The sequence below is a fragment of the Elgaria multicarinata genome, chromosome 7, assembly GCF_023053635.1.
Source record: "Elgaria multicarinata webbii isolate HBS135686 ecotype San Diego chromosome 7, rElgMul1.1.pri, whole genome shotgun sequence".
Taxonomy (NCBI): domain Eukaryota; kingdom Metazoa; phylum Chordata; class Lepidosauria; order Squamata; family Anguidae; genus Elgaria; species Elgaria multicarinata.
In genome coordinates this window covers 47,509,394-47,537,372 of record NC_086177.1, presented here as the reverse complement: position 1 = coordinate 47,537,372, position 27,979 = coordinate 47,509,394, and the positions used below count along the sequence as shown (strand labels likewise).

The 27,979-nt window shown below is 38.7% G+C and overlaps 1 protein-coding gene across 1 annotated transcript; it reads right to left on the bottom strand.

Annotated features, from left to right (window-relative positions):
• On the bottom strand, positions 1-26,620 carry TMX3 (thioredoxin related transmembrane protein 3). Its single transcript, XM_063130510.1, has 16 exons — positions 26,549-26,620; positions 24,174-24,228; positions 20,990-21,029; positions 19,163-19,286; positions 18,729-18,774; positions 18,335-18,415; positions 16,391-16,490; positions 15,349-15,426; positions 12,813-12,879; positions 12,320-12,418; positions 11,621-11,678; positions 10,311-10,364; positions 6,427-6,483; positions 4,895-5,024; positions 3,759-3,827; positions 1-2,844 (listed from the first exon to the last, which is right to left on the bottom strand). The coding sequence occupies exons 1-16, from the start codon at positions 26,592-26,594 to the stop codon at positions 2,578-2,580; spliced, it is 1,371 nt and encodes a 456-aa protein (XP_062986580.1). The 5' UTR covers positions 26,595-26,620; the 3' UTR covers positions 1-2,577.
• Positions 26,621-27,979: the final 1,359 nt, after the last annotated feature.

The following is a 27,979-nucleotide window of genomic DNA, read 5'->3' as shown; positions in this document are numbered from 1 at the left end:
TATTTTAAATGTTTTATTATTGTAGAAAAACACACATTTACAATGGATAAATTCAACAGGGTAAAATAAAGTTTAAGTTATTACAGCACTTCCAATTCAAGTTAAAATAGATACCATTCTGTGTGAAGCTCTTTACATGATCAAAAATAGTCATTTTGTTTAATACCACAAACTTTTCATTCTGATTTAAATGCACTGTTAGGAAGTTGGAATGAATTTGCAGTACTTTTCAGTTTGGTGAACATCAGGGAGTTTGACATTTAATAAGAGGAATGGTAAACATATACCTATTTTCATCACCATCTGAACTACCCAAAATCTATTTAACGTATTATGATGGAAATAGATGCTAGCTGCATCTGTTCTTTTGGAAAGCACATACTCAGACCCAGCACTAGTAAAACTGCAGCATGTTGATCCTATTTGTAGCTAAAGGAACAAAGATAATTAAAAAAAGACATGTGAAATGGGTTGAATTCCAATTTCTTTCACTAACATTCTTTAAAACGACTAATAATAATAATAATAATGTAAAACAAAAATGACTCGGTAGTCCAGTGTAGTCAGAGGGACCCTGCCATCCCTTCACAAGAATCCAGATTTGAGGCAGAATATGCTGATTTTATGCTTTGGAGTTTTCAGCAACAGTTTTGGAGCTACTTCAAAAGACCTCTGGTTTGTTGAAAGCCAAGTCTAGCATCTCACTCTGGAAACAAAATACAACTTATAATATAACCTCTCAATATTCATAACCTGCATTAAATTCAAACAAAAACAGAACAAAACTTACTTCAAGCTACAGTATTTCATGTGTAGTTCACAGAAATATTCTAATAGATACATGAAATACAGTAGTTTATTCTTTGGATAGAGCAATTGCCAGCAAAAATTCTAGACTCTTCAGATTATTCATAGTATCCTACTTTGAAAAGCAATATTCACTTTTTATTCAAAGAGGAAGATATCTATTTGTAAAACACTATGCATTTTCAAAATAGTAATGTTGGTGTCAGCATCATTTTCTTCCATTTAATATAATTGTGTAAGATGTAGTTTTCTTGGACTATTTAGAAAGTTGCTTTCTCTCTACAGAGAAAGATTTCTCTCTACAGAGAAAGAAATATTTGTTAAATAGGAATAGCAGAAAATAACCTTAGTTTTGATTCCTTAACCTTTTCTTTTATTCAAGCTTAAAATTTCTATATATATATAATATTATACTTAACTGTTGTACCATGACCAAAGGCTTAGAATCTTTTATTTTTCCATTTTCAAACTGAATGTGACATAGCCTTAGTCCTGAAAATGAGCAACATAGGCTTGGTTGCTATGGTAATCACCATGGTATCAATACTCCAAACATCATCTTAGCATTTATCCCTTGAGATCTCAACTCTGGAGAGAGCTTAGTCTCTTTCAATGTCATGGGGCAGTATTAGAGATGACTTATATGATTAAACAGTTAATGAAAATGGATTACACTAGCGTATAGCCCCTTTTCTATAAATGCCCACAGTGCTACAGATAATTAACTTGCCCTTCCCAATCAACATGTAATCAACAGGGATATCAAACGCAGGTGTCAATGTTTAACAAGCCCATAAAATATTTGCTCAAATAAGTATTTTCCACTTGTAGAAACCAAAGTTATAGCAATATTATTTAACCCACTTGAAAAATATTTTGGCATATTAAAGGAAGGTTTGTCATAAATTGTGTAATACACCCATACACACACATCATCCTACTAATGTTGCCATAAACAAATGGAACACTCAAATTTGTCAAGTAGTTACGATTTGGGAGAAATATCCTCTGTACATTAAATACAGAAGTGAATCTTTAGTAATGCAGATATTAGATCAATATGCAGTATTCAATGGACTCCAAAAGTATATATCAAGTAAACAAGAATTACTTTTAAAAGAACTAAACTTGTATTAAAAAGTAATTCTAGGTGGACTGCAATACTTGTCTTTAGTGATGCCATGTCACTTCCATAAGAGATAATTTACCATTTTTTCTTCAAAAACCAAAATGTAAAAAAGTATTGCTTCTCGAAAACTATAGTAACGAAAATAAAAATACATTTATATAACATCCCAAAGATGTGGTTCCCATTAAGTGTTTCTAAAGCTCAGTAATATTTACAGATTTTACTCCAGGCTGAGAACAGCCCTGCTTTCTTATTTATTGTTAAAGAGAGAAGAGCCTTATTTATTTTGGCCACACTGTTAAAACCAATTTTAAACACAGGTATCAATAGACAGAAGAGAGAGAGAAAGAGAGAGAGAGAGAGAGAGAGAGAGAGAGAGAGAAACATTGTTTCATCCAACAGCACTGTGCATCCATGTAAAATGAACCATTAATTTGATTTCGTTTCAGCAGGAAAAAGGTAGATTGAGACTTCAAAATCCATGTTTCTACCCGTTCCTCTTCACGGCCAAGCAATTTGAATGCATGCATGTAAATCAAACAAAAAGGTTCTCATTTCTGAAGGTCACAGGTAAATAACCGATTCAATAAATAAGTCTCTATTTGGAAATTCTACGAAAAAAACCTTTTTAATAAAGCAATTTAGTCTTTTTTCTTTTCCACTGTAGATTTCTGTTCTTGCTCTCCATCTGGAAGTTCTATAGGGCTATCATTGTTTTCCTCCTCTGGTTCTTCTTCAGTGCCTTCATCAGTCAGTTCCCTGCCTGTTGTATCCTTCTTAGATGCCTCTGCTTCATCTGACCCTCCCTCAGTGTCAGCAGTGCAAATCCCATAACACATGATGCTGATGACACCCAGCGGTAGACCAAACAAAAAGCAGCCCAGAAGGGGGGAACTCTTGAAAACCGACTGTTGAGAAATAATTAACCATCAGTAATACTTTCACAACATTTAGAGTATTCTACAAACCCATGTTTACTATTTCATATTTCAATTATATTACAAAACTCTGATCATTTAGTTAAGGCCTATACTGCTAAATCCTATTTATATGTTAACTTATTTTGAATTGAGTCAAATTGCTTCACTAAAAAGTTTAAAATCTCACATGTGGAAGTGAGAGAAAGGTATTGAGAATGGAATGTCATGCAAAGCTTTTATGGCACCCATATACAACCACAAAAGCCAGGGAAATCTCTATCTCTCTCCTTTGCAATACGCTTACACTGTAGTTCCTTCTGCTGCCCTAACTCTCCCCACCACTAGGACAGCAGCAGCAGGCAGCTTCAATTCTGGCTAATGGAAAATCCTTAGTATGTTGAGGATGGGGCACAGTTAGCACTGCATGGCACAGAGAAAGCCAGTGTGGTGTAGTGGCTAAAGTGTTGGACTGGGAGTCTTTACAAATACCCTACTGTATAACTTGTTCTGATCCTTTTGGATCTGAAAAGAATAAATTACTAAAACCATCATATTTTTTTAATCTTAGGGCAAATCCACTCAAGTAGTTATGGGAGCAGCTCTGTAGCCTTTGTCCCCAAAACAGATTCAATGTGCGTGTGGAAAACTACTAACTCTTGCTATGGCAGCCATTTGTGTTTCTAGTAGGCCATCAGCAGCATCCAATGATAAATTCAGAGACTATCCAAATAATTCCTGTCTCACATTCTGTATCTTGAGAAATGTGTTTCAAAAGAAAGGTACATTATAGCCAACTAATTGAAAAGGCAGATACCACACTAGAATCACAAGAGCAAATGAAAACTCAATGGGTTCATTTGGATGCTTAGTACTTATTTTAAGTTTAATGGGAATTTACTTACTCCTATAGTAGACTTGGCATCATAAATTATTCTCTTGATTCGTTGAAGAATTCCATCTCCACCCTGTGCCTGAAATTTGAAAGGTAAAAGCCATCAGCAGCACTTTTCATTTACACTTCAGCTTTCATTCACAATGTTGCCTCACCAGTAATTGATGACGTAACCATCATCTTTTCCCACTGGAGAAATTACCTTCTGATGATCGGGAGATCCACATCTAAGGTCCTCCTCCGGTTGCCTACTCCGAAGGAGGCTCAAAATATGGCAACAAGGGAGAGGGCCTTCTCTGTGGTGCCTCCCCAATTATGGAATGAGCTTCCCAACAAGGTCTACCTGGCACCAACATTGCTACCTTTTTGGCACCAGGTCAAGACTTTTCTCTTTTCCCAGTCATTCAGCAAGATGTCATGAGCCTAACCAATCCAGATGTGTTTTTAGGTTCAGCTGAAAGCTTATAGTTAATTTTAGATGTATGCTCTTGTGTATACTGTCTGTGGTGTGGTAGGTTTTTATGGTATTAAATTTGGTATATCGTTTTTAATGTTTTAATCTTAAGTAAACCGCCCAGAGAGGTTGAGCTATGGGGTGGTATAGAAATGTAGTAGTAGTAATAATAATAATAATAATAATTCATTTATGTTTTCAACATTGTCAGAGGTATGTGTGTTCATTGCTTCCCAAGAAACACATCCCAACCCCAATTGCAAAATTATTTTGCCTAATGTGATGTATGGCTACAATTCTTTTCATTGTGTTTGCTTTTTCAGGGACTGTCATTTTACAAAATACATTAATCGATAGTACTATGATGCAACTATCAAATGTACAACTGGTTGCCATTTGCCCAAGTATCATTCTTGGCACAGTTTCTCCTGCTCATTTTCTTCACTCTTCCCAACTCTTCCATCCTCTCAGTACAGAAATCTCCCTATGGTTCAATGTATTACAGTTAACTACCCTATAGATACAAACTGAACACTGAGTTGTTAGCAATGCTCTCCAGACTCTTTTTTACTTTTCAAGAAGTTGAAGGCATCTTCAAGCAAGATACCGCAAATGCAGCTAATGAATTGTTTAACCATCTTTGAACAATTCAAAATACTGTTAAGACATTTTCAATACAGAGAAAGACTTACTTCTGCAGTGCCTTCCAAGATCTCATTAATGAACTGGACCATATCTTCAATGCTCTCAATAGGTTTATGAGGTAGGAAATACTGTTGATTGGATGTATTCAGTACAACAATACTGGGAATTTTCACATCACTGGAACAGTAAAAATCAAACAATTCAGATTTTTAGAAAAAGGTTTTATCAGCATGCAGTTCATTAATGATGAGCCCAGGAATTATATATTTGCAAGAAGGATTAGGAGGAAGAAAACACAACAACTTGATCATATTAGCGCCTAGTAGAACTTGAATGCATGGCAACCTATTTATGGTACTGATAAAATGGTTCATTTCTTGTAGAAAGATCAATTAAGACGGTGATGGTCATGTGCTCATAACTAAGGATTATGATGAGTCCTAAAGAGTTCTGCCTAATACTCCTTCCTATTCAACATGCATAGTGGTCTGCTAGGTGAAATTATGTGTTTTATGCATTGATTCCCGGCTTTATTATCTTGCATCTGATACAGGTCTTGCGGTCTAAATACTTACCCAGTGGTTGACGAAGATGAAAAACTAGAGGTACTACAATTAAATCCAGATAAAATAAATAGTGGTCAATAAATTATGTGATTCAACTATCTGGTAACATGTCGCACAAGCCACATGCCAGGAAGCATGTGGCCAGCTTTCTTTATGCTATTGTGGTTTCGTAGATACACCAAGACACGGAGAGCTAATCTTGCCTTTCTATTGCCTACAGGAACAACAAAGACCAGAACTGGATAGAAGCGTATAGATGACATTGAAAAGTCCCTTAATTAGAGTGACTAGTAAAGGAGAAGGAAAGAGAGGGATATTCTTCCACTGAAGGAATTCAAAATTCAACACATTTCTGGTTCCTCTCCAAGATTTGAGAGCCTCTCCTAGTCCACAAAAGTATGCATGACAGTATTACAGCAGAAGAATTCAAGTTCCATCAAGCACGTAAAACAACCCCCTAATGAGATACCGATATGATTGTACAATTCTTATATTTTACAGTACAAAATGTGTGTCAGCTTCATTTTCAGTTCATATTTATAGCTCTCTGTACTCCATTGGCTATACAATACTGCCATCTAGTGGGGAAATGATATATAAACTTTTAAGCGTTATTTTTTGTAGTTTATAGTGTTCATATTTCATTCAATGTTGAACGGCCTTATACAAAATATTTGAAAATGAAACAATCACCAAAATGCACAAATTATAAATCTAGGAAAAGGTCATAACTTTGGAACTGTCAATTCAAATGACCAGTTTCAAGAGGTTACAATCTTAGGGTTACAATCTCATAGGGGAAAACAAAGCCCTTCTTATGAACACAGTCACCATACAGTACACATCAACATACACTGTGCAAGACTAACTTGAGTTTTATTTTATTTACCAGATTATACACTACCTTTCTATATCTTCTTGCAAACCTGCTTACAGCAGATAAGAGTAACAGAAATTATACTACACATGTCATTAATTAATAGCATGAAATCCCCCCAAAATTGTGTACTTACTCCATTAGTAAACTATTAATGTACTCATTTCCATCCATATGGCCAAACTGGAAATTCCTGTTGACACGGAATACACAAAACTGTCAATTAAACTTAAAATAAATAATGAGTTGCATCCAAGGCTGACCTTGCACAAAGGGAAGGAGTCTCCTCTCCTTTCATTAGCACAGCCTTTGTTAGATCAAGAAGACTTTTTGATGTAGCAGCGGCCTCCACTAACTAAAGGGTAGGGGGCTGTTTTTGCCTATTTCCCCCACTCATGCAGTTCCAAAAGGTCCCCCAGTCCTCAGAAGCAGATTCTCAATGGCACAGGGAACTGGAAAATCATCTCACCCTTGTTTCTGTTACTGATGGCCACGACTGAAGGACAATGATGGTTGCAAAGAACTGGACTTCCCCCCTAATGACCAGCCACAGTTTTATTGCAGTTTAGTTTCTTTTAAAAATGTATTTTTAATTGTGTATTCATTCTGTTTTTATTCTTTCATTCAAGTTGTACACCGCTCTGAAATTCCTGAATTGGGAACAGTATATAAATACTGTAAATAAATAAAATCAATACACCCTAGCTAACATATTTATGCTGAGCTTGGAATCTGAACATACATTTCACAAAACCCATATGTCTAATTAAAGGTTGCATAGATTAACAAACTGAAGGACTTTGATATTTAGGGAAGATGTAGGACCTGTAAGAAAATGTTGAATTTTGTCATCACATCTAACATGTGCTCCTTTTCCTTTTCCAACCAACACTCAACATTCCTATTTAGCATGCTTAACCTCCATTGGGATCTTGGAGCAGGAATTGCTCCAAGGAAGGAATTGATCTATTAGACTTTTTTTTTTTTTTTTTTTTAAAAAAGAGTTTCTGTAAATCTTGGGGTTCTCCCGAGCATGCCGGTACCTCTTTTCTGTGGTCCCATTTTGGCTTTTAACCCCGTTGTCACTCACCACCCAAAGTATCTATTAGAGGGAGTGATCATTAAAGTGTTAATAAGTTGATACGTGACACTGCTGTTTACTTTTATATTAGTTCCTTAACCTATGCGATTCAATAGCTGATGCCTATAATAAACGATTTCTAATGATATAGCCATATGTGGAACTTATAAGTAAGTGACCCTGCCCGACAACTAACAGAAATATATATGTACAGAAGGATACAGATTGTTGCACTGGATGCAGAATTCAGCTTTTGGAATATTTTATCTGTCCTTCTTCCCTCCTCCATGTTTCTAGCTCATATGGGTATGAAGGTATGTTTGAAAGTGTGTGGGTGATAAATGCAGAAATCCCAATTAAACGCAAACTTAACGACAATGGTAAATCCATTTATCTAAAGGTAAAATATGTGGCAAGGTGGTGGGAAGTCAAACCTTTAAACTAAAACATGAGGAGTGATGAACCAACCCTTTACTTGCCATATACCCTTCAGGCAAGCCCTGCCCACCAGTCCTAAAGTGTTTTTCCTCCCAGTCACCATTGGTATCAGAGCTCAGTTGAGGATAAAATCACCTGTGTGCTTTGGGAATGTAAGCTGCTAGCGTGGCAGCGTTAGCACATTACCAGAAAGAACAGAATTAGAAACTGAAAACTGAAAATAAAGTACATAAAATTGTGCTAACGTACACATGAATTTATATTGTCCAGGCAGAAAACTTTAGTGCTGAGATACAATGTCTTAGATAAGAGAATATGTTTAAGCTGTTTCTATTTCTAAACCTTTAGTCATTCGCCTCACAGATCATTTACAGCAACCTCAGGAGCTGCCTTAGTTATATGAAACCCATGGGTGGCAACATTGTACTAGAGCTTCGCTGTCTCCTGCACTCAGGTCCCTCTGGACAAAAGAACTGTTCTGAGAAGGGCAGTGCCAGACAAACCTTTATTAGTTACTGCAACCATGGATTTGCCAGTCTGTTCATGTTCCCAAAAGTTAAAACAAAGAAAATGATCTTGGCCTCCATGATCTAACAGTTGTATTTTCAAACAGCTCATCATTGGAGCCACATGCTGCTTAACCACAAAATGGCTAATAGAAAGCATTAAGGTTAATGCATTTTGTGGTTAAGCAGCATGGTTTAAGCATGTTGTCTGAACGGGGCCATAGTGGTTAACCAATCTGACTAGGTATTGGAAATGCAATTAAACCAAATCTACCATAGTTTTTTCATGTCTATAGCTCCTTGGAACATCTACTCCTCAGACCATTTTCTATCCATTCTTCATATTGGAGGTAGAGTCAAAGAAAAAATATGTGACCCTATGGGCACAGTCAGAACATAAGACAATTAGGGACAGGGTGCGGGGGGGGGGGGGAGATGCAGAGGGATAGATCACCCTTGGGCATACATTACTATGGTCAGAAACATCTGGGAACATAAAATTAATTTATGGTGGTAAGGCAAGGCAAAGCATATTCCACAACTGGAACAAAAGACAACAAGCTCTATCAAGTGTGGGAGTTGGTTCATAAGATGATCTCCATTTTGTTTTGGATTGTTTGATCACAAAAGGATCTTTTAAATTTGGGCAATATTTAAAAAGCACTAACATCACAATCCTATGCATGTCTACTCAAAAGCAAGTCCCACTGATTTCAATGAGGCTTACTCCCACTTTGCAGCCTAAATTTGTCTGCATGGGAAAATACAAATATTATGAAACAGCAATTCCATAACTGATTGCTATTCTGAACCGCCAGTCTGTAACGGGACTTACAGCGGTTCCTGTGTCAGTAACACCTTAGATACGGGCACATAATTTAATCCAGCCAAGACAGAGGTGCTCCTTGTCAGTAGAATGGCAGATAAGGGAACAGGGATTCAACCTGTCTTAGACGGCATTGCCCTCCCCTTGAAAACGGAGGTATTCAATTTAGGGGTGCTCCTGGATTCAACCTTTAATCTCGAAGTCCTGGACTTAGTGGTGGCCAGAAGTGTTTTTACACAGCTGGTGCTAATATGCCTACTGCTTCCATCCCTGCAGCTGTAAAAACTTGTCAAGGTGAGCTTAGTTACTTCACAATAAGATCTGTGTTTGGAAACTTCAGCTGAGAATGCTGCAGGTTCAGAATGCTGAAGACAAGCTGTTCATACTGAATATGTCACTTCTTTGCAACAAGAGCTTCAGTGACAAGCAGCCCATTTCTGGGCACAACTCAAAGTGCTGGTTTTGACCTATGAAGCCCTAAATGGCTTGAGACCAGATTATCCAAAGGGCCACCTTTTCTGATACAAATTTACACAGGTCTTCAAGATCAGCAGAGGCCTTTTTTTCTGTCTGGTCAATGTCTGAAGTGTGTTTGGAAAATTTCTTTTCAGCAGCTGGGCCGATGCTCTGAAACTTCTTTCCTAGGGAGGCTGAATTAGCCCCTTCTCTAGTGGTCTTCCAATGACATGTGAACACTGACCCTTTTCATCTCCTTTGTTTTTAACAGTCGGGTTTAAGGATATATTTTTCACCTGTTTTATATACTATCAACTGTTTTATTTTTCATCTTACCATATTTATTACTCACCGTGGATATCATTATGTGGAAAGACAATGAAAATATTGTGTCTGTGTGTACGTCTATACACACACTGTGAAAGTGTAGAGAATGCCAAAAGATTTACACACTATTCCTATACCTGCTACCTGGAAGTAAGCCCTACTTCTAAGTAGGCATACACAGGAATGCACTGCACTGTTTCTTCCATTTCTCTTCCAGACTTAAAGAGCTTTTCAACCAAAGATGCATTACCCAGAGATCACAAAAGGATTCTTTATACAAGTGTCACAATCAAAACTACCAGAATTCAAAATATTTACTTAACACTCAAGTAGGACATACAGTTACGAACACTAAAAATAATACATTGTAAAATATGTATACGTACCTATGGAAGTGGTCTCTATAATTTTTAGCAACATCCTGAACAATAGACCTCAATCTGTAAAAGAAAGATTTCACAGGAGTTCAGCATCTAAATAGTAATCCCTTAGGAATGAAACATAATGGCCCCAAGCACACAAATGTAGTATAGTGCATAAGGATGAAGCCTGCTAATGAAGGCAAAGCTATAGTCTGGCCTTTGCATTTGGACTGTCCTTTGGGCTCCTGTTTTACAAGAAATCTATCATTTACTCAGTTTCCTGCCATTACCTACTGTATAAATGTTTTTCACTGAACTGGACAAACATTTCTCCTATACACAAAGCAAATAAAAAATCCAAGTTACAGCACACATTGAAACCGAGTCAGATTCGTTCACTCCTTCTGGGAGCAAGCATAGAATTAAACAATTAATTAATTATATTTAAAAAGCCCAAGAACAGGTTTCTAGCACTGAACAAAACAAAAACAAAATCACTATCATAGAACTATTAATGATTCTAGGAGCAATGCAAAAAAAGAAAGAAAAAAGCATCACATCTTATTTGTCCAATTCTTTGTATTTCTAAATCCATGTATTAAGAATTTTCAGACAATGGCTCAGATTTTTCACATTTTTGCATCGTAACAACAATACCACCATCAGCAGAATGACACATTAACCAATAGTAGTTCTGTTCCACCGACTGCATTGCGCAAGCGGCCCCCACCATTTGTGGAAAGGCAATTTAGCTCTTCCATAAAGAAGCTCTGCTGAACTGCCTTCTTCCAGGAACAAGTACTTCCGTTCATTTGGGAGCTTTCCCTAGGAAGTGCTAGTCTCTCTTGGGTAAGCAATGGGTCCCAATTGTGCAATGCAATCAGTGGGACACACCACTTGCAAAAGTGAATTAGCAGGGTGGGAAAGAATCAGTGGGGGCATAATCAACCCATTACATTCAACCCCATGTCCACAGAAACATATACACACACGCCACATTAGTTATATAACTTAGAGAAAAAACAACATAGAAGTTAACTCTGATACTCTCACTCAAATTTTTGTGGTTTTCAATACTGAAGAAGCTCCACAACTCTGACTGACAGCCTGATCCTACAGATAGTAAGTGAGCTCAAGATACTTATTTCCTAGTAATTATGCTTAGGATCAAAGCCCTATTTACTTTGTTCCTAAGATCTGAGGAAGTCTGATTCATTTTTATCTGGGTCGTCTTTCTCATCAGTATCTAAAGATCTTAATAGTATTAAATTCAAGAGGTTTAACTTTTAAATGATGAGTCATGTTTTAACATACAGAATAACCCACCAGCATACCTTGTATGTTCAGCAGAAAGATTTTTATCATCAATAATTGCAATAGCCACTAATTTTCCTAGAAAAAAACAAAGAACCAAATTCAGTAAAACACTTTTTTAGTAATTCAGTAAACACTTTCTCAAACAAAAATGAATTCCAGCCACATAAGACCTCTGAAGGAAGATCATTTGGATGAAGGTAAGAGTTTTCAAATAAGGAAATCCCACCATGATTAGCCTTCTTCTTAAGATGCCTTATTTGCATATAAGGCTATCATATTTTGGTGACCAACATAGGCTGACCTATATGTTCAATAAAAGCATACTGTACAGTTATCCTGGAATAGTAACATACAGGTAGGGGGAAATTTCATTCTTGGTATTTACTGTCCATGTAAAGATAGAGTGCCTGGGAGGAAAAGTTTTAGCCTAACATCTAAGATATCCATAGGGAAATTAATTTTCGGATGTGCTGATCAGTTCTTAGCATTAAGTAACAGTGTGGGTGCTTAGTGTCATTACACCATGGTCCAAAGAAGCATGGGTGTATGAGTGGGAAAGACATGTTCACACAATCCTTCTAAGAATTCCAAAAATGTGTTAAAAACAAAAACACCCCCACCTCTCACTTTAGATACAGAAATACCTCGTGGAATATGACTTTAGATACAGAAATATGTCATTAAATATATGATAGAAGTTTGAAAGAAATACATACCTGTGTCTCCAAGTTCATAGAGTGTAAATCCATCTACGTTAAGATACCCCTGAAATCTCTCTCTATTTATCCAGGATGACAAATCACCATCTTCATATTCTTTTAAAAAAAACCATTAAGAAATGGGGGAGGGGGGAGTGAGAGGAATGTTATCAGCATTTCATATTAACTTATGCTTTCTCATCCCAACATCATATATACTAATAGTGTCAACCCATATGTAGCTAAAGCAGCACTATCCACAAACATCCTCTAAACAAAAACACAAGGGGATGGTGGACCAAAAAGAGCTTAATGAGGACTGAACATACCCAGTACCTATTGAATACTGAATCAGTTGGACAACAAAACTGGGAGGCAGTAATGGAAGAAGTTGGCTGGAAGCGGCTAGTAAAGTGGCAGCCCGGAAAGCTTCAAAACTGCCACTGATCAACCAGCAGGCAAATGTTCCAAGCTAGCTGAGACAAAAAGCATGATATGCTCTTAAACTTACCATCATACACAAAATAAGTTCCATCTTTGAAGACCAGAACAGCAGGCATCTCAGGAAGTGTCACATGCTGAAAGCATAATGTTGACAAAAAGTAAGATGACGTAAACACTTCAATGGCACGCAAAACAAACAGCCTGCATACATTTTGACTTCCTGGCTTTCTATAAGAAGAAAAATCTTCTTTTTAAAAACAAAACAAAAAAAAGTCTCTTGACAGTTTTATTGGCTGCTGTGGTGTTTTAGAAAATGTATTTAGATAGGCTTTTGGCTGGTCGAGCCGACTTGACTTCTTAATTTATGATTTGTTTTAATGCAACCTAAACCCCTGAGAGGCACTGTCACTCACTGTCAATAATACTGGGCTAGATAGAGCATGGTCTGACATGGCATAAGGCAGCTTCCTAAGCAAAGGAGCAGATTGTATATTAAGCAATGGAACTAATTGGTGGTGGTGGGGAATTAGATACTCCATAGTGTTTATGCTACACCTAAGTTTAATAAGGTGCTCTTGACAGGTTTGGAGAAATAATGTTGTAACAGTAAGGTGTATTTTTTAAAATTAGAGTTGAAAAGAGATTTGGAAACCAGCAGTTTTATTCTCCAGCTAGCCTGAAATTCCTTGTCCTAATTTTGAGGGTTTCAAACTCTTAAGATCCAAGTCAACACAGAGGTAGAATGATCCCCTGAGTAAATTAAAACAGCCTCATAGCTGCTATTATGATATTAAACCCTAAAGGTATACTGGAGCCACTAAAAATATTTACAATATAAACGATTAAACTCTGCTGTCAAAAAATAAAAATGCAATGAACACTCTTGCCAACTTTGCCTTGAACCCCCTTTTTAGTTAATACTAAGAGAAGGAGTCTGCCACCATAGTGGCCATGCTCACAGCCATAGGATAGCTACAGGATGCCACTCTTATAATAAATCAGCTACACCAAGATACAAAAAGTCAGTATGTCAGTTAAATGCGGAAGATTGTGTATTATATCATAGGTGAAATTCCAGTTTAAATATGTTTAAGATTAGAATGTTTAAAAGGAGTATTTCGATCGTGTTGGTGAAATTCAGTGAACTGAATTAGTAAGGGTATGTTTATTTTTTAAAAAATCGTCTTAAATGGTTTTTCTATTTATTTATTTTTTTAAAAAAACCTCAATTCTGTGCGTGCAGATGAGACCAAGACATTTTGGAAGATCAAATTTATCTCCAACTTAACTTGTTTGATTTATCAGCCATCAGCATGTGTGAATTTGACACCCAAATAATGACTGTCAAATATCTATTTTTTTAGGAATTTGGTTTTTTAAAGTTCTTTTGAAACTGTTCTTTTGAACAGTTCTTTTGAAACTGTTCTTTTTAAGACCTTAGTCGATGTGGGTTGGTAAAGCTCTGTCCTGAAGCTACACAGATTTTCGGCTTTAAACCACCACTCCCGACCACACCTTCCCCACCAAATAACTAGTACAGAAAACCTCTCTTAGTTCATATTCAAACTGAAGTTTATGACCTAGACTTGGAGAGATCTACCAATCTTAAATGCATCATAGCATAGCTTTACAAATCTAACTGTAAAGTAGCATTTGGGTGTCTTTATATAAACAATAATATAAAACATTAGTGAAAATTCTAATGCAGCAATATAAGGCTACTATCCTATCTCTTCCAAGGACATGCATAGGGACAAGATATACAAGGTTGATAAATGTTCATGTATATCAGCAGCTAGTAACACATGTTTTCTCCAGTTCAGCCCTAGATTCAGGGCAAGCATCAATGACTTAATTCCCATGCTAGGCATGGGCCTCTGGGCATTAGCCTGGGTGATTGCACACAGCCTCATCTTGCTGCAATAGATTCCATATGGTTGTAACCTAGTAATATGAGCTGTGAGGCTGAGATCTAGAGAAAGCACAGTCTGGCCAATCAGGGCTGGATGAGGAGGAGGTAGAAGTATCATTTACTTATCAGGAGGACAAGAATGAAGGTGGATAGACCAGCAAAGAGAATGGCTACTATCTCATCAGGCATTTGGGGTTCTTGGGGGTAGTGCAGGCTGATCTACTCTTATCACCCCATAACCTCCAGGCATCCCTGTTTCCCCTTTCAGTTGCTCATGGGCAACAAGGACTTGACAGTACTATATCCCAACAGTTCCGTATCTATCGTGCACAAACAAATTAGTCCCTTGAGCCTTTTGAAAGAGTTTCAAGGGGAAAAAAGGTCCAAACCATGTGAGTCTCATTGAAGTGTGGGTCCAGTTTGGGTTCTACTGTTAAATTTTAAACAGCGCAGTGTCAAAGCTACTGAAGCAAGCGGTTTTTAAAGTCAAATGACACCTTGCCTTGTCAGATGTGGTTGCTTCACAAAGCCATAGCTGAATAAATCTCCCTGTGTCACATAAACAACTCTTTGAGGTCATGGAGAAAAAGTAAACTTGTATTCATGTAAACTAATGTCAACATAGAAGGAAGTTGTGGAATATTCTAATATGAATCAGTGTTACACTTAAATACAGTTTACCTAAATTTACCTCAGGTAGTATCTCTTCTGAGGCAGAAAAAAAGTATGTATAAACAATTAGTTCGGAAGCAACTTCTATGTACTTTTCCTGTGGAAATACAAATAGATATTTTAAAACAGTATCTCAATCTTCATAAATATGTCTACTTTAAGACATTTTTACATAATATTCACTGCTAAATGTTTATTCTACAGCATTTAAAGGGAAGAGTTCCAGGGTGTAGAAGGTGATTAAAAGTGACCACAAGGTTTGCCTGGGGGACTATACAATTCCAAATATACAATAATGTATCTTCTGCATAGACAAGTGGCAGACTATACACATCCTTTGCTGTAGCCTATTTTGCAAAAAAATCTACTGTATTGCTTCTTCATCTTTTGCTCTTCATATTTATGGTTGTATCTCAATATTATCACACTGCACCAATACATATCCCCACTGCCAGCTGTCCCCCACTCCAAATTGTTACAAACATGCCAGACAATCATAACAGCATGCTTTTTTCCTGGTCCTCCCCACCCACCCCTAATTTTACAGCTTATATTGTGCTTTGAGTGTATCCAACCTTGACTATCTGCTGGGGGAATGGGAACCACTGATAAAACAGATTCTCCCTGACCCCTGCAGCTCCTCAAACAGGCCTCCCAAATCTGATCCAGAGAGTTGGGGGACCCTCCAGAACAGGGTAGCTACTGAGGGGATGTGACAAAGAGCATGTCAAGTCTCACAACACTGGGTTTTAAGCCAATATCTCATATCACTTTCTGCCAACCCATTTTATATTTTACCAAGGTGTTAACTTTGCAGGAGCCTTATTTTCTTTCTTTTTGAAAATAAAAATATATAGTACTTTTATCACCTTAGTATTATAAAATATACCCTTCGTTATGCTAAACCTTTTTTGAAACAATCACTTTGAAGCTGTAATGTAAACTACTGTACACTTACAGCACTTGGCAAAAATAGTTAGCACTGAGGTGCCAACTATTAGAACATACTTCTGTAATGAGCAAAAGAAAAAAGACCTCTTGAATTTTATGAAGTTTCAAACCTTTAATGGAGATTCCCCACCAATGTACAGAAAAAGTACACGATGCCTCTTTTGCACATGCTCAAACATCTGCTGGCTAGGGAGGGGTCGGATAACAGGTCTGAAGAATTGAGGGGGGAAACAGATCAATGTGGTCAATAAATAAAAATAATAATAATAAGCAAAACAGTTCCCTAACTACCTTTCCTGAGGTTGAACTTTTAAATTATTCTGTCGTTTGGGTCTTTTTTCCTTTTCTTTTAAGCTGGACCAACAAGCACTCAGCACAACTAGTACTTGAACACACCAGCAAGTCCACTCTAAACTTGTAACCAAAGTGTAACTTCCAACCCATATAGATACATGTACGTAGGAAAAAACGTATAAACTAAATTGCGCTAAATTCATATACTCGTTACTATCCATTGAATTTTTAGTTAAAATTAAAGGCTGAGCTTTTACGTATCCGATGACAACACTACGAAATAATTTCAGAAATACTTAAGAGTTAAGAGTAATAGCAGAATGTAGCAAAAGCATTAGCATACTTTTGCTTTAAAAGAGCATCAAGATGTTTTAAACAGAAAAATAAAATAAAAAGGCTTGCTTGCTAACAGTCATTAGTACATGTTGCATCACCCTATCCTATCTTACCAGTTCAGCAACTATGTTCTATAGTTGCATCATTAATGAAGTTAATATAGAAACATTTAAAGATTTAATTAAGGATGGTAAGTGGCAATTTCATCATACACTTAGATGCATTTTGTCCTAATATTTACTACTAGGATAGCTGCATTTTAAAGAAGTTAAAACCTCCAGATAGCACTTGCTGAGGAACACAAGTAGGAGGGTGCTATGGCTCTCATATCCTACTTGTGGGCTTCTTACAGGCAGCTGTTTGGCCTCTGTATGAATAAATGCTAGTCTAGATAGACCTTTGGTCTGATTCAGCACAGCTCCACTTACACTTTTAACTTGTGAAGACTTCTAAGAAATGATAGTAATTGGCATTTGTTGAAGAAATATCTGCTACAGTCATCTAAACAGTTCTATATAAACACCACATTAAGCTGCTTTACATAACTGTTCCAGTGCTAATGGAAATTTAGTCAAACATACCTTATAGCTGTAAATATTGATGTTATGTTAAATGCCAGATATTGATGTTATGTTAAAAAAACAATTTTTTAAAACACACACACCACAAATTGGTTTTTAAATAGTTTACTTTAAAAACCCAAAAGGAGTCATACTGGGTAGCTAGGTGTTATATTTAAATCTTTCAACATGCAAAAGCAGCTTGCTATAAGTTTGAATAAGCCACAGAAGGAAAGTCTAGGAAAAATGTTATGTTATTACCAAGCAATTCATCAACAATTGTTGGTTAATTGTGTACAGGTTTAACTGAAAACCACTGTAAATGACAATAGCAAACAAAGATCTCTCCCCTTCCTTTCTGACAGTATAACAAGGGACTGACCTTGGAATGACAGGCACATATAATAATAACTTAATAATCAAGCTGCTTTGGCTGACAAATCCTTACATCAAATCATAGACCCCATCAAGTCCAGGGAATTAATGGCTCCAGCTATGTGAACACTTTGTAATAGAGCAATCTAAGGGTGAGGCGGAGGAAACCATAAAGGCAAGGCTGAAGTGGAGGCGGCATGAGAGAAGCGGAATCTTCTGCCTGAAACAGGTTCAAGGGCTCACAGATATCTATGGCAGATTAAATACATTGTTTTGGTGAATTTAGTAACACTTCACACAACCTCTCGCATTTTTATACATTACAGCAAAAGAATAAGAGCTACCTCAGCCAAGTGTGGTCTCTTGTCAATTAGGACACAGAGCCACCCTGGCTGTAATAGACACCATGGGCTGACTTAGCCACATTCTTTTGTTGCCCTACGTTTCCAGAACAGTGTCAACACTTGACTTAGCCCATTAAATACTCACCCAGCTACTCTGTTTGCAAACTCAATAATATCATCTTTGGTCCTAGGTCCTCTATAGTTGTATGCCAAGTCAGCCTTTAACCTGAATAAAATAATATTGGATGAATATTTGAAGAACATTGCACAACAGATAACCAAAGTGAAAAAACCCCACACAGGGCTCACTTACATTTTATCAACACAGAGTAGCAATACATTTCAAAAACTTTACTACAGGGAGGGTATGTGGGAAGCAGAAGAACAGTGGATCCTTCTCACAGTGCCAGTTAGCTTTTAAGTGAGGTGGGAATGGAGACTCAGAATTCATCAACAGGAAAGAATGCTTGGGGTAGGAGACAATAGTGACACTATAAAGCACTGGCATTTTAAGACACAAGAGTCAGAATTCAACTTACAGCTTAATGGTTGGATAGCCTCGAACTCCAAACTCTGAGGCAACACCTAAAAAAAAGCAGTTCAATTAAGAATTTAAAAGGGTACGTTTTCCCTTATCACAATTCAAATGTTCCAAAATATTTTACTGGCATTCCTGTGGAAACAAATATAATGCAAAGCATCAAATATACTATAATTTAAAACAGCTGCTAATACATAGAACTACCTTATGAGTATGCTGTCAGATGAAGAACTTTTCATCTTCATACACTTGCAGTGTATTTCCTATTGTGACAGAGTAAGAGGCCTTGCCCATTCACTCATTGAGCTCTTAATTTTAACTGTGCCAATATCTCTACCAACAGCTAATTTTCTTATATTGTTTGATAGCTTTTCTATTACTTTTAAAATGCAAATTCTAATACAGAACAGAAGACTTTAACAGTGCACTTACTGGAATAGGAAGTTGCATCCATCTTCCCAACTTTTACTGGAGAACCAATGCTTCCCATTTCTTTACCAACTTCATTCCACACTGGCTCCAATTTCTTGCAATGGCCACACCATGGTGCATAAAACTGAGAACAAGCCAAAAATAAGCTGTCAGTGAAGTTTTTAGAGAATCGTTCACACATACATTTGGAACCTCCGTATAAAATGTCCTCCGCTGGGCTTCTGCAAATTCGTCTTTCCTATTTCAGTTTAAGAATGCAATAAATAGCATAAATCTTAAGTGTTTCGGGGAAAGCGGGAACCAAATTATGGTCAGAAACCAGATCAAGGTACTTGAGCTTTTTGTCCTACAGCTAACAGATGACTCCACTCTAGATCATTTACTACCTGCAGTCATTGCTTTCAGTGAGTTTTTCTAGAAACAGCTATGCACAAGTCTTGGGGTTTTGTTTTTCCTTTTTTTAGCCTGCCAAATTAATTTCTTAACATACCTTAACATAACAAGGTGAAAAGTTTACCATGTTTTCCTTCAGTTTCCCCCCTAAACCACTAAATGTGGAACAAGAACATCTAGCCATTTTTGAAATCGTCAGACTTAACTATTCAAACAGCTGGCTGGCTACGGGTTCAATTCAATCAGCTGGTTGGCCCCTGTGTTAACAGAGTGCTGCACTGGATAGACCCTTGATCTGATGCAACATGGTTCTTCCTATGTGCTTTTTAACAGTCCTGTTGACTTTTTATCCCTGATTATGCCTAAATTCCATCATGTTTTTTAAGATGAGAAAAACAGAACTGTACTCTAACCACAGCAAAGACAAATTATACGTTTGTTTAAACCCACCACACAGAGAGACACGTTTTAGACTGTTTATATAAAATACAAACATATTTGTATTTCATTGCTAACGTTCTGCTGCTTTAACAGCTACAGAGCTCTGCAGTGCAGTTCCAGAGGCTTATTCACAATTACTTCCTTGAGTGACAATAACTAATTCAGAAACCAACTTTATAGGAGGATAGTTGGGATATGCCCCAACTCTTCATCTACTATGTATGATGTATTCTCAGCATTCAAAACTACTGAACCTTTCTCTTCCACTGTTTGCTTGTAGTTAACAAATAAACTGTGATGACTTGTGTGTTGTTGGACATGAGCTTACTGATCTGGACAGAAAAATTACCACATTTTTCAAATCAGTACCAAATGTGCTATTCAACACTATATGCTCTTTTTTATCACTACATTTCTACTGCAAAATGAGGGTTTTGCCCTCCAAATCTATGCCTGAATCATAAACACTGATTCTGTTAAAGAGCACTTATTGTAAATACGCAAAACTCAATAAAAGGTATTAAACAAATTCAAAATCAAACAATTTTATATGCCAGTTTCTTTAAAAATTCTGCTTATGATAGTGACCTCCAGTGACTTTCTCAGAGAGCAATAAGGTATTATTCAATATTTGTTCTTACATACAAGACAACATACTTGCAAAATTGCAAGCAAGATAATTCCTAGATTATCATTATCTTAATACAGAGGGATTATCCATCTGTCAATAGCATTAACATTAATATGCCAGGTTTCTCTACCATATAAAATCTGTTCCAATAGGTACAAAGCAGTGAGTACCTATATTAAACCACTGTGTATTATTAAAATAAACTCTCAATAAGAATAATTAATTGCGTCGTATTTATAACTTAATTTTCTTTTTTCTTCTGCAGGAGATTATGATAAATGTGAATGAATTGCAGTCTTTTTAAAAAAGCAAACTAATAAGGAATAATAAGATTTTGCATAAAGTTTTTACGTCATACTCACATCTACAAGCCAAATGTCATCTTTACGATTCTCTTTAAACCTAAGAAAGAAGCATAACTGGTGAAATATGCTTTATAGACAGAGGTATTTCTGTGATAGAAGTGAACTATATTTTAACAAAGTGATAAAAAAACTGGAAACAGGGCTTACTATGCACTAGCTTTTCATATACTTTACTATTGAATGGAATTTTACGTTATTTTCATCCTTCATAATCATTGTCATAATAATATATATTCAAGAGACAAAACAAAGAGACTCTCCCCAAAGATTTTTTTTCTTCCCTTGACAAGTAACCAATCCAATAAAGGCAGGAAAAGGAGTTAAAAAAAAAAGATGGAGTAGAACATCTTTGTAGATGAGCCCACAAAAGTTTATTTATTTATTTATTTATAATATTTATATACCGCTCCCCATTGAAAAATTTCGGAGCGGTGTACAAGGTAAAAATGAAAATAAAAACAGAATAAAACAGTTAAAACAAAATTTAAAAAGAAGCAAAAAACAACAACACAGAAATCCGAGGCTACATGTTAAAGAAAGGCTTCTTGGAATAAAGATGTTTTCAGGAGGCGCCGAAAGGAGTACAAGGTTGGAGGCTGCCTGACCCCCAGAGGTCAGTTACTATCCTATTAAAAAATGTGACTAACTTGGTGGGTGTTAGTAGAGGAGGGATGAGTAACTCCAGCCCTCTTTCAGCAGCCCACTACATTTCTGTGTAAGGCATAGAAGATGGTGCTTTCCCTCTTTTAGCAGCCTGCTTTGTTTCTATGCTTGGCGCAGGCGGGGGACAGAGCACCTCATCCTCTCTCCACCAGCCTGCACTCCTTGTTTCCTGTGGCTACCAGGCAAGTGCTTAAATATGGAGCTGAAGTAAGAGACCAGTCTAATAATTCCATGCTTTGGAAAACAATTTTTGCCAATTTGTTCAGGTATTTCTCTCTCTCAAAACCTTCATATGTTGGAGGGAAGCTTCAAAATATATAGATGGTTTCAGAAACTGAACCAGAATCTGGAAGAGACAAGCCTTATAGTGGCCTCTCACATCCTCACTGTCCCTCTCCAAGTGCTTTTCTTGTAACCAAGATCACTGCCAATATCACAGTTTGACTGAAGAGAAAAGCACCCAAGTAAATAGCCTGTTATGAGGGTTGAAACATCATCACATCTAATCAGCCCTTAGGACCTTTCCACATCATAAAGAATATTGGTCTCTTTTCAGGTCTCTAACTAGCCATTGGATCCCATTTACTCTTAATTTGGTCCTCTTAAATGTCATGTCAGTCCATAATAAAACTTCGATCAGGGACAATACCATCAAGGAACTGATCTGGTGTAAATAACAAACACACCTGACTAGATCAAGCAGGGGACCAACCTAGGCCAAACTACTGATCCATAAAGGAGCAACATAAGATCAATCAGCTAGGATACTGAGTTACTATAATATAAAAAATTACGTGTTTATTTAATTTAAAAACCTATTTCCTTGAAAGGGAATTCAAACCGTTGAACAAAGTCAGCAATCTTAAAAACCCAAATAAACAAACAAGTAGTTTATAAAAAAACAGCAATTAACAGTAATGCTAAAATACATTTGAGGTATCAAAACTTTTAACCAAATGCCTTACGAAGACCCTGGAAACCAGTGGGCAGGTTTCTGTTGAAACGATAGTCCATTTCAAGTGTGCGTTATTGTGGTACTGGGATGTTGCGACAGAAAAGGAGTACCATCCACCACATTACCTAACAGCTTGTTAGGTAGTATTGAAGATTCATGGCTTATTAAAGCTGGGGTACTTCAATGTACATACCAAGCTGAGTATGTTAGTAACACTTTTTCTTCTTCTTCCCTTGGCATCAGGTTTTTCCATGAATAACTACCTGAGCTCAACAGTGAAATGGGTGTGAATGAATAATTAGACATTCTGCTCTATGAGCCACAGCTATCAGTATTGGGCCTTTTCACTAGTATTGTGCTTTTTATACTGTATTTTGTATTTGTGCTTTTAACCTGTTGGTTGTTTTATCATGGTTTTAATTTTTGTGAAACGCCCAGAGAGCTTCAGCTATTGGGTGGTATAAAAATGTAATAAATAAATAAATAATAAATAAATTTTCAGCACTAGCCAAATCGGCACTAGTTTTATAGAACTGCAACTGAAATGATATCTGACAAGCTAGGTCTGTTGGAATTTTAAGATATCTCATTCAAGTGCTTCTGCAATATCTCAAACTTTGTTGATTTTTGATGCTCTTATATTGTATTTTGTAAATTAATAAATAAACCTTACAAGCCAAATAAGGGGATTTTTTTCTTCCAAAGAAGGAAGATAAGTAGGAATTTGTTTTGGACTATTTTCTTTGTTTCAACTGAATTTGGAGATTGATACAAAGAGGGACTGGCCACAGCTTTTAAGAATAACTAAACGGAAGAACAGAAATGACTGCATCTTAAGATACTCTGAGACTATGCAACAATCTTTAGACAGGACCTGTGTTTTTAATTTTTGTACAGTGTATATTGTCTAGAAATATTAGACAATACATTATTAATAGGAGCCATGTACTCAAACTCACATTTTTATTTCTTCTTAAATGCACTAGTTACTCTTATTATTATTAACAATATTTACGTACCACTCCCCATTGAAAATTTTGGAGATAAAATGAGAATAAAAAACCCCAGAATAAAACACTTTAAAAAGATTTTAAAAGAAGCAAATACAGTGACTAATGGCTGGACATTAAGGAAAGGCTTCCTGGAATAATGATGTTTTCAGGAGGCGCCAAAAGGAGTACAAAGCTGGCACCTGCCTGACCTCCAGAGACAGGGAATTCCACAGGAGGGGAGCCACCATGCTGAAGGCTCTTCCCCTGGTGGACTCCAATCGGAGGATGGATCTATGTGGGACCACCAGGAGCAGACCCTCGGATGACAGTGACTAGGCAGGTTGGTAAGGGAGAAGGCTCTCTCTCAGGTATTTCATATCTGGTACAGAAAAGTGCTACCATGCAGTAATGGTGTGCTGTATTCGTGATCACCAACATGCTCATGTGCAGGAAGAGCATGATGTATCAAGCAACCCATCATTGAATCAAGCTAAAGAAAAAGCACCTTCACCTAATATGTAAATGCAAATCTCTAAACCCATAATTCAAAAGAGAAACACTGTATACTTACGAGTCATCCAAATCTTCGACGAAAGATGCATCTACAGAAAGTATAAGGCCAGCAACTACCAGAGAAAAGGTGGCAGAAGAGAAAAAGAGAATATGTTTGGGTATCAATCTATTTCAGTCTGATACCCACTAATCCTAGTTCATATCCTATCCAGCACATTCTACTGCTGCCTTTGACACTTGCCAGCATTTTCTCTCTGGATGTGGTAGCAGGAAGACTTAGGCCCCCTGGGACTAAAGCAGAGGGACACCACAGGCATGCAAGCAGACAAAGATGAATGCTTCTGCAAGGAGCAAATATTTTATCCTTTCACTTGCTCAGCAGCTCCCCACCCCGGGGGAAATTGAACACTGGTGATTTTGTGCAACAAACAACCACCAGAGAGACAGAGAGCAAACAAACACCATCAGTGGTAGCAGCTCTTGACTCTTGTAGGCCCTACTAGCTACAATCTTTTGTCCCTCCAACATGCTGTACGAAAGACAGGGCAAGCAAGCAGGTAGAGCTTCTCAGAGGGGCAAGGCAAGTGATTTGAACCAACACTTTACCAATCCTCCTGGCTACATGGCATCACTCATAAGGACCGGGCTTGCACAATCATCAGGGGGGAAATAAGTCATGTGGGTAACATCAACATGGCTTCTGGATGGCTTGTTCCCCATAACAAGCCACCCTGGCTGGGTTACGCTAATTCCCTCAGCATGCAACAGGCACACACAGAGGGAGAAATAAACCACTGTAGTTTATTTCCCCCTCCAAGATCATGTGAACTGTGTCAGAGAGGCAAGAAAAAGGAGCAACCACAGCTTGCACTATGTTCTTACTATGGAAAGTGTGGCACTGTGGAGGAGCTTGTGTCTCTTCAATTGCCCACTTCCCAACCCCTAGTAGCAGGGGCAAGTCTTGATTGAAAGGAGCAGCCATCACTACTTCTGATCATTTCTCTCTGGAGGCTGTACTTACTAATTCACCCACTCTTCCTGATTTGTACAGCAAAGAGTATTAGGCCCAGCTGCGCTGCCCAGAACAGAGTGAGTAAGCCGAAGCTGGGATTGTTCTGTACAGCTTATTTGCTTACTCTACTTTCCTCTCAAGGTGGCAGAGTAAGGAGGATAGGATTCACTGGGTCCAAGCTTCTGTGCTTTATTATCCACAGGGAGAGTAGAGCAGTGAGCGAGCAAGTGAAGGAGCCAGCTCTGCCTGCTTGCACATCTCTGCTCTTCTCATGATGCCATGACTCTCCTCATAGTGCCATGATGGCTGACACTGGAGTCTGAGAGAGAAGCAAAGCGAAGGCAGATGATTCTCTGAGCAGTCCTGGGGAACTCAATTGCCCCCCCACACACACACACACACACATGAAGAAAGCATGTGCAACCAAGAGAAAAACACAACTGTTCCTATAAGGAGTAAGCTCCTCACTTTTCCGGGTTGCATATTCTTTCTGGGCAGCCCTGTTGGCTCCGATTCCCCCTGCTGTACTGCCCAGACAGAAGGAAAGGAGCAAACAAGCAAAAGCAAGGGTAGCCAAAGCCTCCTCTTGCCCATTTGCTTACCCACACATTCCTTAACTTTTCTACCTCCAGCATCTGAGACAGCAAACCTATATGAATCAGTTGCTAGGGGACATGGATGGGAGGGTGGTGTTGCACCGTGTCCTGCTTTGTGGCCTCCTGGTCAATATCTGGTTGGCCACAGTGTGAACAGGATGCTGGACTAGATGGACCCTTAGTCTGATCCAGCAGGACTCTTCTTATGTTCTTAACTTCCCAGCCCTCCTGAACAAGGCAGGGTGACAATGGCAGCCCATCTTTGTAACCATCACTTCCTGACTGGCTTTCACAACCACACAGGCAGCTGCTGCTGTTTGCCACCCTCTCCTCACCCACCCATTGGGGACGGTGGGTTGGTGGGTGGGTGGGCGAGGAGAGGCTGTTGGGTTTCTATGCATGGCGCCAGGGCCCAACTGCACCTCGGCGCCAGGGTGGCCAGTGGTCGAGCCACTGGGGCCCTCCTGAAGCGTTGGGGCCCGAGCAGCTGCCCAGGCACTGACTCTGAGGCAGCCCTGGAGCGGTCTTGCAGTCGCCTTCCTTCCTCTCCAACCCACTTCCTGCGGCATCAGCCCACGCTCGCTGCCATTTCCTCGTCACTTCCCTCAGCCGCCGCCTCCCGAAAAAGGCGACCCACCCACCGACCCACTCCCTGCACCCACGACCCCGCCCATGACCACCCCCTGTCACCCGCCCCCTCAGCGAGGCAGCTTTCGACCCTTCTTCTCTTCCTCCTCCTGCCTCCGCCAGCTACACTCGCCCCCGCTGAGCTGCCTCTGCGCCCCCGCCCAGGAGAAACCAACCCCCCGCCCCTGCCCCTTGTACCTGTTGCCAAGAGCAGGCTCCGCAGCTCTTCCCTCGCTGCTCCCATCCTGACAGGAGCCGGTGGACCAAGCCAACCACCAGCCGGAAGGGGAAGCGGAGCCTTCACTCCCTCCACGCAGCCCCCTCCCTCTTCCCACCATACGGAGCATGCGCGAGGTGGCTGCGGCGCCAGCGGTTGCTTGGCTGTTTGGAAGGGGGAGGGGCGGTTGCTGGGCAACGCTCCTGCTCTGCTGAGCCCGGAGCTTCTGTGCTGTTAATTCCTTTTTCCTTTCCCAGGCACCGAAGAGGCGGTGGAAAAGGGAGACGAGGGAATGCGGGGCGGGGGAGCGCAAACAGAGGCCTCCTTCCTCCCCTCGCCGTGAAGTCAATTGCACGGGGCCAGTTCCGGCTTATGGGGTCGGGTGGGGTGGTTCAATAACATTGCATTGTCTTCCTGAGTTAACTTTCCATGAGTGCAAAAAGTTCTAGAGTGTTCGTGTTGCAGCGAGCTTTAAGGTGCTCTGCCATTCTCACAAAGAGACGGTTCCTCCCCCCGCCGCCAACCCTTTTCAATGCATGCAAGAAGACACTAGCTCTAAACTGGTGGGTGCATTTTAGTTTTATGCATCCGTCTCTCTTATTCAATAAAGTAATCCTGTCTAGGCAAAATGGCTTGGAGGGAAGAGGATAGCTGGGCTGTTGTTCATTCCTTTAAAAACAAATTAAAAAATGCTGAAAGGTTCACTCCCGTTCAGTGCAATAGCTTCAAGTACTTAAAAAGTTAAAAGGTCACAAAGGTGGGGCAAGGGCGGGGGACATTGCATAAGAAGAGCCATAGTGGATCAGACTAATGGCCTAACTAGGCCAGCTTTCTGTTTGCACAGTGACCAACTAGATGCCCATACAATGCCCACAAGCACGACGTGAGTGCAACAGCATCCCAGCACCCCACCCCCACCCCCCACACACTTGTATTCCCAGCAACTGTCATACTGCCCCTGATGCTGAAGAGAATATGAGCTTCATCACACAAGTGTTATACTGTGCATTCACTGCGAATTACATGCAAAGGACTCCAATGTTTTCAACTTTATAATCTGCTTTTATTGTGAAGTACTCCGATGCATCCTGCTGTGATTGCGCTGCTTTCCTAAAAGAAGTGCCGAAAATAGAATTGTGGAAAGAGCAACTCTTCTTACTCCCCCACAATCCCAAGGCTAATTTTAACATACTTCCTTGTCCTGTTAGCTTCCGCTGGGGCCGCAGAAGGATGATTTTTAAACTTCAAATTAAACAAATGCTTACATCTGCATATGTTTTAAAGATGAAGACATCAAAATCAGCACAGTAATATATATTAAGGAGGGCTTTCAGTACACCAAATTTGAATCAGATTGGGTCATCCGTTGATTTTTTTAATGATTTTTTACATTTCTCCCCCCTTCAACCCTT